Source organism: Alexandromys fortis, unplaced genomic scaffold (assembly GCF_014885135.2).
Source record: "Alexandromys fortis isolate MF-2015 unplaced genomic scaffold, M_Fortis_MF-2015_v1.1 scaffold_70, whole genome shotgun sequence".
NCBI lineage: Eukaryota > Metazoa > Chordata > Mammalia > Rodentia > Cricetidae > Alexandromys > Alexandromys fortis.
Window position 1 is genome coordinate 1,219,005 of NW_026067955.1, and position 13,092 is coordinate 1,232,096.

At 51.9% G+C, this 13,092-nt stretch overlaps 1 protein-coding gene across 3 annotated transcripts in view; it reads right to left on the reverse strand.

The window, feature by feature from the left end:
• Positions 1-557: 557 nt before the first annotated feature.
• The window catches only part of Pml (PML nuclear body scaffold), a 31,098-nt gene continuing 18,563 nt past the window's right edge, over positions 558-13,092 (reverse strand). The window contains exons 7-9 of one of the 3 annotated variants that reach the window (XM_050151896.1): positions 12,880-12,932; positions 4,664-4,814; positions 558-3,685 (exon numbers count right to left, since the gene is read on the reverse strand). In XM_050151896.1, the coding sequence (XP_050007853.1) occupies positions 2,898-3,685; positions 4,664-4,814; positions 12,880-12,932 (992 nt within the window). In that variant the 3' untranslated portion in view covers positions 558-2,897. Of the gene's footprint in view, positions 3,686-4,663; positions 4,815-10,509; positions 11,641-12,879; positions 12,933-13,092 lie in introns of those variants that run through there. The other 2 variants (XM_050151897.1, XM_050151898.1) reach the window with 2 other exon arrangements.

The window sequence follows — 13,092 nt, forward strand, 5'->3', positions numbered from 1 at the left end:
AGCTAAAAATATGCTTAAGCTATGGGCCAAGCAGTGTTTTAATTAATACATATTTCTGTGTGATTATTTCAAGAGTCTGAGCAGCTGGGAAACGAGCAAGCGGCCTCCATCAACATTAAAATACAATACATATCATCTCATTTACAAAGGAGTAGCCTGGGAACCAGGGAGTTAACAGTGCCAGCTCAGGGCCACAAGCTCGCAGGAACTGAATTCCAGTGTCCTAACTTGTAGTCCAATGAGGTCTTGGTTGTTAGTAGTGGTGGTAGGGTAAATCTTGACAGAATTTTAAAATGAAGCATACACAGTATACTTAAACTTTGATATTTTTTGGTCAAAGGGCCAAACAGAGCTCCAGCAACGGAACTGGGGCACCTGGACAGGAAGTGGGTCTAATAATGCTGCTGCTGTCGCCTGGCTCTTCAGCCTGGCTCTTCACCCAGCCGAGGGGCACTAGAATGCTGTGCACTGAGCCTTGAAAGTTACAAGTTAAGTTCCACCCAGGATATCAACGACACTGCACAAACACATTGCCAGCGTCCGGCGCTGCGCCTCGATTTCAGTTTATAGGATTTTATTGCCCGCTCTAGAAACTTGAAAACAGGAGAGGTCCCAGAAGCAAAGGGTCCACAGGTCCTGGTCTCTGGCCCCCACCTCACCTTAGAAGGGAGTTCTCAAAGTTGGTGCCTCTCACCCTTGGGAATGACCCCGTGGAAAGTCCGCCTGGGTTTCCCTACTTGAAATAGAGGATTTATAACCTTAGCGCCGTTATCTCTGAACAAGGGCGTGCTCAGCTCTGCCAGACTCAGAAAGATTTCCCCGAGTCAAGTTGGGCAATTACCTGCTCACCTATGCCTGGGAGGGCCTCTTGTCCCCATGGAAGAGCAGGCTCGATGGATCCAGGAAAGGAAGTCTGGGTGTAGTCTGTGATTGGAACGTTAGGCTTTGGAGAAGCATATATTTGCCAGGCAAACCTTTAATCGCAGCAATTGTGGGGCAGGGGCAGGGGCAGGTGGATCTCCGAGTTCGAGGCCAGCCTGGTCTACAGAGTGAGTTCCAGAAAAGCCAGGGCCACACTGAGAAACCCTGCCTCCGAAAACCAAGAAAAAAAACTTCACATACTAACTGCTGTAATGGCAGATAGGACAGGGCCATACCTTCTTCCCTTTGTCATCAATCCATGATCAGCTGCAACTGAAGACAGCCAGCCTGGTGTGGCTGGGACTCAGTGAGCTCTGTTTAGATCAGGGATAGGTTGAGGGTTGAGGGTGAGACATGGCCCCAGCACTGCCTGGCCTCTACAGCCAGGCGATAGACTTAGCCTCTCTTCCTCTCCCATCCTCAGCCCCACCTAAACCAGTGCTCTAGTGGATGGCTGTCAGAGTTCAGCCTCACCTGGTGTGGATGAGCTTCTACAGAATGCCTTAGAACACTGGGTCACCCATAGGATGGGTCAGAGGTGTGGGGATGCAGGCATCACCCACATGAAGGTGGAGACTGTCAAGACTGGACCTCTGGGCTATCTGGGAAATACCCTAGGAGCAGGAAGCAGGGAATGGGTCAGGGTGAGGAGGTGGAAAAATGCCAGCAGCAGTTCAGCTAGCCATAGAGAAAGGCTGACCTTCAAGATGACCATAAGGTTTGGGGACCAAAGGCTTGGCATGAGAGTTGGGTCCAAGGCTGAGGATGCTTCTTATCTGTGGCCCCAGCAAGCTGCTGCCCATGCCTGAGAGCCCAGGATGATAGAGCTGGCTAGGGACTCTGAGATAATAATACAGGCTAGCCAGCCCATTTCACAGAACACCGGAGCGGAGCTCTGACCTTTTCCTAACCATATTCAATGTACGCAGCCAGGGACTTCCTCTACTTCCCTTTGAGGGGAGGTGGCCTGTGACAGCAGTGACACTCAGTATATAGAGCCACCTGGAGAACCTGCTAATGCTGCAGGCCCAGAGAATACTCCAGAGAACCTGATTCTGGGGACCTTGAGTAATGCCCACAGGTTCACCTTCCCAAGATCTAGATGCAAGTGCCCCACTGGGTGTCCCTTGGAAGGGCTGAACGCAAGGAGGGGCTAGGTGGCCCGTGAACAAAGAACAAAGCTGGAAGGGTCAATCGTCTGTAGAAGCAGGGACAGGGATGGATGGGGCAGCAGCTCTCGTTCTCTCTGCTGCTAGGAGGCCCCTTTGGAATGAAAGTGTTAAAAATAAATAAAAGTGAACACAGTTGGGCCTCTGGCCAGTGGGAGCTGGGAGAACCCAAATTCATGAAGGGCAGTTTGGTTTGAAAGGCACTTTGGGTGCCCATAGGCTGCTGGTATAGTGGTAAGCAATGCCTTAGAGCAGGGGTTCTCAAGCCGTGGGTCGCGACCATGGGAAAACACGCCTTTCCGATGATCTTAGAAACTGAGACACAGCTCAGTAGCAAAATTACAGTTATGGTTAGGGGTTCCTAAGACCATCAGAAATAGGTGTCTCCCAATAGTTGCAACCCACATTTGAGAACTTCTTTCTTAAGGTGTTATTTGTGGGGACTTATCAGGAGATCACTTGGGACATTGAGCATCAGGGAAGAGCTGCAAAGCCCCTGTGGTAGTGGTAGGTGAGGTGACTGGGACCATATGAGGGCCAACCAGAGAGCCCAGAGGCCATGCCTTCTTTACTCAAGTCTTCCTGAGTCTGGTTTCCAAGGGAGGGGCTAGGTCTGGGGTGCCTTTGGCGACTGCTGCAGGAATTTTAGAGAAAGAGCATTTGGTCCCAGATAAAGGGCACCTATCCTGAACTAAACAGCAGGTTCTGTATAGAAGACTAAGACCTGGGGATGCGGTGCAGGGTAGGGCCCGGCTCAGGGATGCTCCTCGCTCTGTGGCCACCTGCTAAGCCAGGCATCCCTTCCTTTCAGGTCTGCTGGGAGGCCTTTTTGGCCAAGCTCTGGCTAGAGAAAGGAGCAGAGCTGCCCTCTGCCATGGCTGGGTCACACCCTTCCAACAGTCCTTCCATGTAGGTGCTCAGAGCCTGGAGGTACTGAGCAAGCTGGGTGGACGCCGACGACGAGAAGGTCTGCAGGCTCAGATAGCGACCATACCTCTTCAAGCCCTCTTGTCGGTTGTTGCGGTATGCGGTCAGCAACTCCAGGAAGCTCACATTGTGGAGGGCCAAGAGGCGGGCCTCGGGCCGGGGCAGGACATTCGCCTGAACTAAGGGTTGCAGGGAAGCAAAGCACTGCAAGTTGCTGAAGGGGTAGACATGCTGGTCCAGCTGCGGCCCTGGAGAGACCTCCAGGAGGCAGCACAAGTCTCGCATGGCCAGCACCGCAGCCAGGGCGCTCCGCTCACTCATGTTTCTGGCCAGGTAGGTCTTGGCCAGGTTCCTAAGTTTGAAGCTGCTGGCACCTGGGATGCGTTCCTGGATGAGAGGCAACACAGCCAAGAAACCGGAGATGGAGACCTGCAATTCCCACTGCTTGTTCATATCATTCAGGGCCTTGAAGAAGATGGGGAGTCCAGGCCCCCACAGCTTAGAGCAGGCCAAGATGGGTCGGCGCATGGAGGTGAGGAAGTTGAGGAAGTGCTGCAGTCCGACCTCCAGGGAGACGGCCTTCGAGTAGACACTGAAGGCCTCGGGTTGAATGAGTACTCGGAACTTGCTTTCCTGGTTCACGGCTGCCAGTTGGCTAATTTTCTGGGCTAGGCAGGAAAGAGGGGCAGGGTGAGGTTCCAGGGCTCAGGAGGCACTGGGGTGGGTGCAAGGGGTCAGTCAGGCTGCTGACCCACTACCTAGGGAACCCACATTGAGGCCTGCCGGAAGGAACCAAATATCCTCCGTATATAATTCTTGCCTGGCTCTGATGGGAGAGAGGGGTCGGGGTACTCACCTGTCAGAAAGTCACCTGTCACCGATGCCCAACCCTGAGAACTCTGCCCCTTTTGTGTTTTCTCAGCCTCCACCTCCACCAGAGACACCACAGTGTTTCTATTCTCCTGCTCCTACCTCCAAGCCCATCAGTCCCAGCTGGATCAGAGCCCAGGGCTGCAGACAGCAGAAATGGCCTGTGTAGCCCCTCCCTAAGAGCATGGCCCGGAATCTCCCCCTGAAGCCTACAGATGGCTTTTTTGTTCTATGCAAATACTTAATGCTTCTGGCTGGGAAGCTAGCCACAATGGTAGGGCCCATAACTATTGGCCAGGGCAAAGGGTCAGAGCTGAGGGGCCAGGCAAGGATGACAGCGAGGAAGACAAGGGGCTCCCAGGAGGAGGAGGAGGAGTCACAGCTCCCTGTGGCCTAGGTTCTGCAGGCCTCCCTTGTGTATGTATCCATTTGTGGGATGGGGCCTGTTTTGGGAAACGTGTGATCACAGCCTAAGCTCAAGGGTGGATTACTTGTCAGCAATGAGCTCACACACGGCTCCCAGCCTCTTTGTGTAGAGGTCTTGCCAGAAGTGAACCTGTGGCCTTACATGTCTCCCTCTCACGGCCAAGTTCCACTGCAGGCAGACGCAGGAACTTCAGGCATGGGGGCGGGGGTCAGAGTCCTCCGTCCACCTGGCTGTCATGACCTGCCAGGGCTAAGGGCTGCTGGAACCTTACGGGTGTCTCTACCTGCACTTTTCCTGGGTACTGAGAGACTAAGACAGAAAGAAGTGGCACAGCTCATGGAGAACCCACTTTCATTGTCGATCTTGAGGTCAAAGAATACCAGAGGCCTGTCTTCCGCTTGGGGGTCAGCGAGACTCTCACTCGATGCCTTGAGGAAATTGGGGCCCTCCAGCTGGAGGCCACTGGACTCACTGCCGCTATCATCCAGCTCGTGGGGGGACTGCAACACAAAAAAGCCAACAGGTCAGGGGTTCAGAGACCTGAAGGTCCGGGCAAGATGAGCCTGCGCTCTATAGCAAGTGTGCACACATACAGGGAGGTGTAGGCACGTGTGCACCAGAGGACCGAACAGAGGGGATGCACAAAGGCATGTGTAGCTGTGAACTGGGTCACACATGTGAGCCTGGGCACAGGGCTTAGGCAGGGAGGTGTGAGAGGGTAGGACCATACAGGTGAGCAAGAGTAAGCATGACAATGTACAGGTATGGACGTGGGGATACATGTGTGAGGGCTACGGATCTATGAACGGTGTTGACACAAGTACGTGAAAGTTTGAGATGGGGTGGGGGTGGGGCAAGTTGTGCCTGCTTGTGGCAGATCAGGGAGGCGGGTCAACAACAGCTCAGGTGTGCAAGGCCTGAGATAAATCTGCACCGAATCTTGTCTCTCTGAGCAGACTGAGAAGAAACAAATGGGAACAAGAGATGGTCTCATCCACAACCCCCGGCAATTCTTTGGAAGCGGCAGGGGTCTGGCTTTCCTAGCCCTCAGAATCACACTGACCCACAGTGTCTTGCAGTATAGAGGAGGAAAGGAATGATTGGCCTCTTGAAATCCGCATCTGGGTGGACAGACACACGTTCCCTGACTGGGAGAGGATGTGGGAGGGAGCAGCTCAGAGCCTCAGATCCTGGAGACCTCAACTCTCCACACCCATACCTCAGCTGCACAGAGGAGCCTTGGAGCTCTAGCACCCACCCCAGGCTGACTCGGCTCTCCAGCATCAAGGTTGCCCTGGCTGGAACACCATTTCAAAGGTCCCAGGCCTCAGGGAAGGGAAGGGCTCTTTCTACCGCTGAGATTTTCCCAAGGAGCTGAGGCTACGGACAGGTTAGAATGTCTGAGGATAATACACCAAGTTACTTAACAGCACAGCTGCTGAATGGCCTATAAATGCCACTTTTGGACATTAGACAGGGCAGTGGGGACAGATGGGGAACTGCAGGGACAGAGACCACATAAGGCCCCGAGTCTGTCTTCTTGCAGACTGCTCTGGTAGTCAAAGGAGTTATCTCCTGAGGCTGAGGCCTCTGTCCACTGGTCTCCAGTTAACTGGTTAACTGGTCTCCAGTTAATGTCTCAGGCTTGAGACAGAGTTAGCATAACTGCTGTCCTGGTTGTTGTTGTTATTTGTTAATTTGATACAAGCTAGTGTTACCTGAGAAGGGGGAACTACAATCGGGGAAACACCTCCAAAAGACTGTGCTTAGGCAACCTGCAGGGCATTTTCTTAATTAGTGATTGATATGAGATGGCAAAGCCCACTGTGGGTGGTGCCACTCCCTAGGCAGGTGGTCCTGGGGTGTATAAGAAAGCCGCTGAGCAAGCCAAGAGGAGCAAGCCAATAAGCAGCACTCCTCCATTGATTCTCCATCAGCTCCTGCCTTGAGTTCCTGCCCTGACTTCCCTGGATGAGAGACCACAAGCTGTAGCTTGAAATAAACCCTTTCCTGAACAAGTTGCTTTTGGCCATGCTGTTTATCACCCAGCCTTCCAAAACCACTTGCTTTCCACAAATCTTCAGCCAAGAGAAGTCGTATTGCTCCCTAGGAAGCTAACCAGAGCTGGGCTTTCCTATAGGAGGTTGCTTTTCACTCAACATGCATTTTGTAGTCCTGTGCCAGGCACCCCAACTTCTTCCCAGTCTCCTTGCACCCAGAGACCCCACATTGCTTGCCTTCCCTGTGAAGACCTTCCTGAAGGCCTCCTCCTAGTTGCTAGGCACGAGCAGTAGACTCAGCTCTGTGCCCCACACAAGAATCTGGTCATTTTCTGTCTGCGGCTTCGAGTGTCTTCCTCTACTCAGGGCTTCTGTGTCTATCCTCACATGTGGACTGGGGGAAAGAGCTGAGTCACCGCGGTTATGTCCTTCTCTGGTCGGGGAATGTTCACTCTCGCCAGCTGTTGAAGAGCCGGCTCCCCAGCCCGGTCGATTCTGCTACCACTGCCATGACACACGGGCTTCATCTTCCCTGTTTCAAAAGCCCCTTTGTGGCCCCAGATGCTTCCACCTGACTCCTGACAATGACTTCCATCTCCTTCTGGCGATGTCTCTTCAGGCCTTGAAGGCAGTCTTCCAGAGCAGGATACCTGGAGTGCCACACAGCTGGACCTTCTGGTTAGCGCCTTCGTCTTCACACCACATAGCAGGAAGCCTCATTTCTAAATCGGCCTTCTCTGAGGGAACCTGTGGGTGTCTCAATAAGATGCCTCTTTCCCTTCCTCTGAGCTGAGACTGTAGAAAAGGCTGGGTCTTTCTTTTAGACTGGACACAGCCCTTCCTCCCCCATCTCTGAGAACTGTCATGCACTACGGCAGAGGCTGGTCTCTCTGGAACACCATGTACTTAGGTTATGCAGCTGTAAACTCCTTATTCACCTCTCCTCTTAAATCCCAAGCCAGCCTGGCAGGAATGGACCATTTAAGCAAGACATGCCTAAAGAGGAGAGCCTACAGGGAGGGCACAACAAGAGGCAAGAGCTGGCCTTTCTTGTCCCTCCTGTATCACACCCATGATGTAAATGTCACTTTCCTTAAAACAAGCGAACATTCTTCTCACCCAGATGCTCAAGTGAATCCCCCAAACCAGCGGTGCTTGATTTCGGCCAGGCCTTAAGTGGCATAAAAAGCTCTGGAAAGGCCAGGCTACACAGGGAACAATTCAATTAGGATCTGTAGGAGTGGAACCCAGCAATCTGCAATTGCTTCAACTCCTCACTGCACAACCCAGGCTTGAGAATCCTTGGTCTACATAGCGGTTCATTCCGTGTTTGATCATCAACTGAACAGACACAAGCCAAATCCTTTGGGAGGCCAGCATTCTGCTTCAGGGAGCCATCTAGTGTCTTCCGTCTGTGCTCAGTGAGAGCTGTGTTCCCGAAGAACCTTTCTCAGCACTCAAACTTCAGCTACAGCCAGCCTCAGTTTAGCGAGACACATGCATCTCTGGGGATTAGAGACACAAACTCCTAGTTCTTGCAGCCATGAGGCCTTGGAGGCACAACAAAGATATTAGGAAACCGGGCCATCTAATTGACTGCTATGACCCTTCTGTCTGCTGCTCCAGCCCTTCTGCGGGCAGCTCTGCTCTTGGGCAAACAGCTCCACCTTCTCAGCCAAGTGCCTGACTCACATTCTCTGACATGCATCCTCATGGATATCGTGACTGCATCTCTGCACCAGATGCTGCCCATTGACCTCTCTTCCTCGGTCAGTCATTGTTGCTAGATCTGTCACAGGCTGCCCCCTAGCTGAACCCCTTCCAGTTGGTCCTTCTGCTACCAAGGTGTCTGGTCATCTGTCACAAACATGGCTGAGAATACCTATCTCTTCTACTGTGACTCCTCAAACAGTGGCCCTGGCTAGGTGCAGGGCTCACCCACCCTTCCAGGGCTTAAGCAACAGTTCTCATCCCATGGACTGTACAAGAGACCGGGACTTGCGTTCTGCTCCCAATCTGTGACCCTGCTGTAAGGGCGAGCTCTTCCAATGGATTCCTCCTTGCTCAGTCTCTCCCCTCAGACAGAACTAGCTGCAAACCAAGCTGGGGCCTACCTCCACTGCTTCACTAGGAAAAGGTGGCCCCTGAGCAGGCCAATACTATAGAATAACCCCTCATTGCAAGGCAGAACAAAGGCCCCACAGCAAGGATATGCGGCTGGATAGCCTGGGGCACTGTCCCTCCCTCCAAGCTGCAGAGTCAGGATTTATAGGGAGGTATGCTATAGTGTCTCAGGGGTTTGGGAGGGTCCTTGGAGTTGAGAATGAAATGCTCAAGGGGCCCTAGTAATGGTTCGTTTTTCCGTAGACTCACAAAAGCAGTGGGCTCTTCTCTTCTGCTCCCCAGGCTTGTTCTGCACAGCGAGCAATGCTTTCTAGCTAGTCACCTCTTCCTAGCCTGAAATGTGTATCTCCCTCCTCCTTTGATGACCCTGATACCCCCAAAGATGGTGGAGTTGGGACCCCTCTTCCTCTCCCTATCTGCTACACTGCTTCTGGCATCTCCTAAACTGAACCCTGCCCAATGTTTAGGGAAACTGCTGGAACACTTTTCTCTACCGCTCCTTCCTGGGCTTCCCCCTCCATCCACAAGTAGTCGCTTGAACTTTATCAAAGGCGATGAGCTAGAAAGAAATGTCCAGGTACTGGAAGAGTATAAGCCATAAGAAGGCAAGGATCACATTTTGGCCAGGGGTGAGACATACTTAAAAGGGGTCTTCAGGGCTCTCACATTGCGTGCCTAGGCCTAGGACTGACATGAGAGGAGAGAGAGAACGTGTGAGGTGTAAACGGGGCATCTAGGCCGAGCTAGAAGGGCCTGACATGCTAGTCTCGCAGTCAGAAGCAGGCATGGGCATCAGCTCTCTCTGGGTAACAACTACTCAGAGCAGGCTGCACAGAGTATAGGGAAAAGAAGGTCCAGAGACAATGCCAGAGAGCAAGGAGACTTGGAATGGAGCAAAGAGATGCAAAGAGAAGACAGATTTCTGGGAAGAGGCCAACACAGTCAAGAATGCATGGACGATCTAGGATCACTGTGCAGAGAAGCCTGGAGCTTCCCTGGGACCGATGGGTAGGGTTTGTAGGCAGGGTGGGAGATGCGGGAAGTGAGATGAGCAGCGTGAAGCACAGGCCAAGGGAGAAGCAGGGAGTGGGCGGCGACTGGCAAGAAGACAGTGGAGGAATCAAAAGAGATAGGCAGATGAGCATGAGACAGTGAGGCTTCCCACAGGGCCATGGCTGGGCTAGCTGGACCAGACACAGGTGGGGGTCTTAGAGGCAGGCAGGCAGACTTCCAGGCAGAAGGGGTAGAAGAAGGGAAGGGATAGCAACAGGCAGATCTGTAATTAGGTAGCAGATGCCCATGATTCCCACAGTCGAAAGGGTTTCTGTTTCCTCCCAGGGCGAAATGTACAGTCAAGAGGTAAGAGTTGAGGACCAGGATGAAGCCCAGAGATGTGTTCCTGGGGAGCCAAATGAGAGTAGACAAGTGTGACCAGAAGCCCTTTGCTCTTTGCCTTCCTGTATGCTTTTCTCCAGCTTGCCTACAGGAGGCAGCAGAGAGTCAACAGGGCCCTGAATTTTCCTGAGGTTTCTGTCAGCAGGTCTCCACCTCAGCTGGAGGGGGTGATGGTAGTTTTGAGGGCTCAAGGAACAAGAGGCTGTGGTCGTCAGAGCAGTTCATTTAGAGATGGTATCAAGGAACACAGTATGGTCATATCACTGCTTGGCAGCTGAAGTGGCAGGCTGAAGATCCTTCAGACATCAAGGAGTGTTGGACAGATGGTGGGTGTTGAAATCAACCAGGAAGAAAGCAAGGCATGAGGGGGAGAAGAAATCTAGGGGGCAGATGGTCCTATCTTCCTTCCATGAGAGGGGAGGTGAGCAGGGGTCTGAGATGAACTGGGGAGATAAAGCTAGCTCCATCCTAAAAACTGGACCTCAAAGCCACCAGAAGGTGGGCTGTATAGGCCTTGTCCTGCTTCTCACTTTGGATGCTCCTAAGTGTGGGAGGAAGACAGCCATGGCTTCCCCCAGAGAAGAACCAGGTTCCAGGCAGGGAGAAGACAAACGCCCCCCACAGGGAAGATCCTACACAGGATCTGATGGCTGTGGAATAAGGGTTCACAATGGAGATCTTTTAACAAGTATTTATTGAGCAAGTCATACCAGCAGGTCTCGGGATGGATAGAGTCTCTGCATCATGGGCAGGGATATCTGGTCACAAGACTGCAGACAGTGAGGTGGGGTGGAAAGCAGCCACAGAGGAGGAAAGAGCTCAGGTTCTTAGGGGCCCATCTGATAGAGGGCTCAGGGCTGACTGGTAGGGATGAGGCCTCTTGGGTGGGTAGGGTGGTGGTAATGAGATTCCAAAGACTTCAAAGTGGGCCTTGAACTTGGGGATTCTCCAGAGGGACTTTATTAGAATCTCTGAAGGGACTGGCTGGTGTGGGAGGTCCTTCTGTGTATGTGTTGTTTTTATTGGTTAATGAATAAAGACTCTGCCTTGTCCTATGATAGGGTAGAATGGGGCTAGATAGAGAAACTGAATGCTGGGAGAAAGAAGGGGGAGTCAGTGAGAAGCCATGTAGCTCCACCAGAGACAGACGCAGGACAGAACCTTGCTGGTAAGCCACAGCCATATGGCGATACACAGATTAATACAAATGGGTTAAATTAAGATGTAAGGGTTAGCCAATAAGAAGCTAGAGCTAATAGGCCAACCAGTGATTTAATTAATATAGTTTCTGAGTGATTATTTTGTGGTCTGGGCAGCCGGGAACGAACAAGCGGCCTCCTTCTACAACCGACTACCTGTGCCCCACCCAGGGAGGAAGCATTAGTCTGAGAAGGCATGGAGGAGCAAGAGAGAAAAAGTAAGTTGCAAAGCCACTGGTGAAAATCAAGGGAGCCCTGGGAGAGCCCTGAAGGCTCTGCACATCAATCAGAGCATACTGATGATATGCAGGCATCAGCAGGATGCCCGGGATGCCCTTTGGTGGTAGGGGTGGTGGCCTGAGCTACAAGAGGAGGCCTGTGTAAGGGCACAATATCCCTGGGGGATACAGGTCACCGAGGGTGTGATGAAGGCAGGTGGCTTTCCTTGCTTTGTATGAGAAAATGCAGATCTGACAGAGGACAGCAGCAAACTTCTGGCAAGTGGTAGGTTGGCCGGAAGACTCAGGTCAGGGCTGGCAGCTTGCTCAGTGGGATGATGGGAAGACCAAGCTGGTGGCTGGGAGGCGCCTTGAGGTAGACTGCAGACCCTGTTGGAGTGGGAGGTCCAGTGTGGGTGGGAGGCTCTTTGGGTGCTCAGCAGGAAGGAGTGGGTTGGCGCAAAGGGTGCTGCAGTCGTGTTCAGTGGCTTTGTATATTTTCCAAAATGGGATCTCAGACTGTGGGCTGGAAAGAACCTTGGGGACCCTGATCTAATCTTTGTCTCTACTCAGGCCCTGTTTTTCCCTGGACACTTAACAGCCTTGTCTCTAATAACATACCACAAGGTACAGAAGAGTCACTGGTTTCATTATAATACACCTTTAAAGACATTTTCTAAGACAAAGTAAATTCTTGCATGTAGTTCTTGTGGTGGTTTGAATGAGAATGTTCCCCATAAGCTCAAATGTTTGGATTCTTGGATCCCAGGCGGTGGAACTGTTTGGGAAGGATAGGAGGTGTGGCCTTGTTGGAGAAGGTCTGTCACTGGGAATGGACTTTGAGGTTTCAAAAGCCTATGCCATTCCTAGTTAGCAGCTCTTATTCTAGTGGAGCAGAAGTGAGCTCTCAACTGTTGCTCCAGCACCATACCTGCCTGCTGCCATGCTCTCTGCCACGATGGCAGAGATGCCTTCTGAAAGTCCCAATAACCTCTTCCTACTATAAGATACCTTAGTCATGGTGTCACAGAAGAGTAAATAAGACATTTCCTGTCCATTATTTGTTACCCATAGACACAATCTTTCCATCACTAGCCTTCATGGACTGATTTTGTTATTGTTGTTTTGTTTGTTTGTTTGTTTTTTGTTTTTCAGGCAGGATCTCCCTACATAGTCCTGGGTGTCCTGGAACTCGCTCTGTAGACCAGGCTGGCCTCAAACTCACAGAGATCCACCTGCCTCTGCCTCCCAAATGCTGGGATTAAAAGCGTGCACCACTACACCCAGCTCTTTGATTAACCAGGGAATGAACTCTTGTCCAGCTTTCCTCAGAGAGAATTTAACAGATAGAAAATATACAAGATCTTTGGGTATTCCAGAGGACAGCCAGGTCCTGGAGGAAGCAGTCTAGCAAGCATTTCATAGGAATTCTTGCTTGGTGCCATAAGAAGGCTAGGCTGCAATAAGCATGCAGCAGGTACTTGCAGACTATCCTTGATACAGTTTAAGCTTTTATTGCCTTGCTGGAAAATTTCAAGGCAAATTTCCCAGGCGCCAGATGAGCCTGAGAGTCACCTGCTGTGGCTCAGCCTTTGGGACCTTAAATGAGAGAAGGCAGGAGTGACTCACCAGATTCTCGGTATCTGAGTCTTCTGAGCTGCTGATCACCACAATTCGCTCTTCTGAAATGGAGAGAGGGTAGAGGCATTAGGTCCTTCCTGATGTGTCCACTGGCTGGGGTGAGAGACAGCCACCCAGGAGAGTCCTTGTAAGCCAGTGGGCTGGGGGTGACAGATGCCCTGCCCTGTGCCCATCAGGAGGAGATGGAGTGTGTGTGTATAT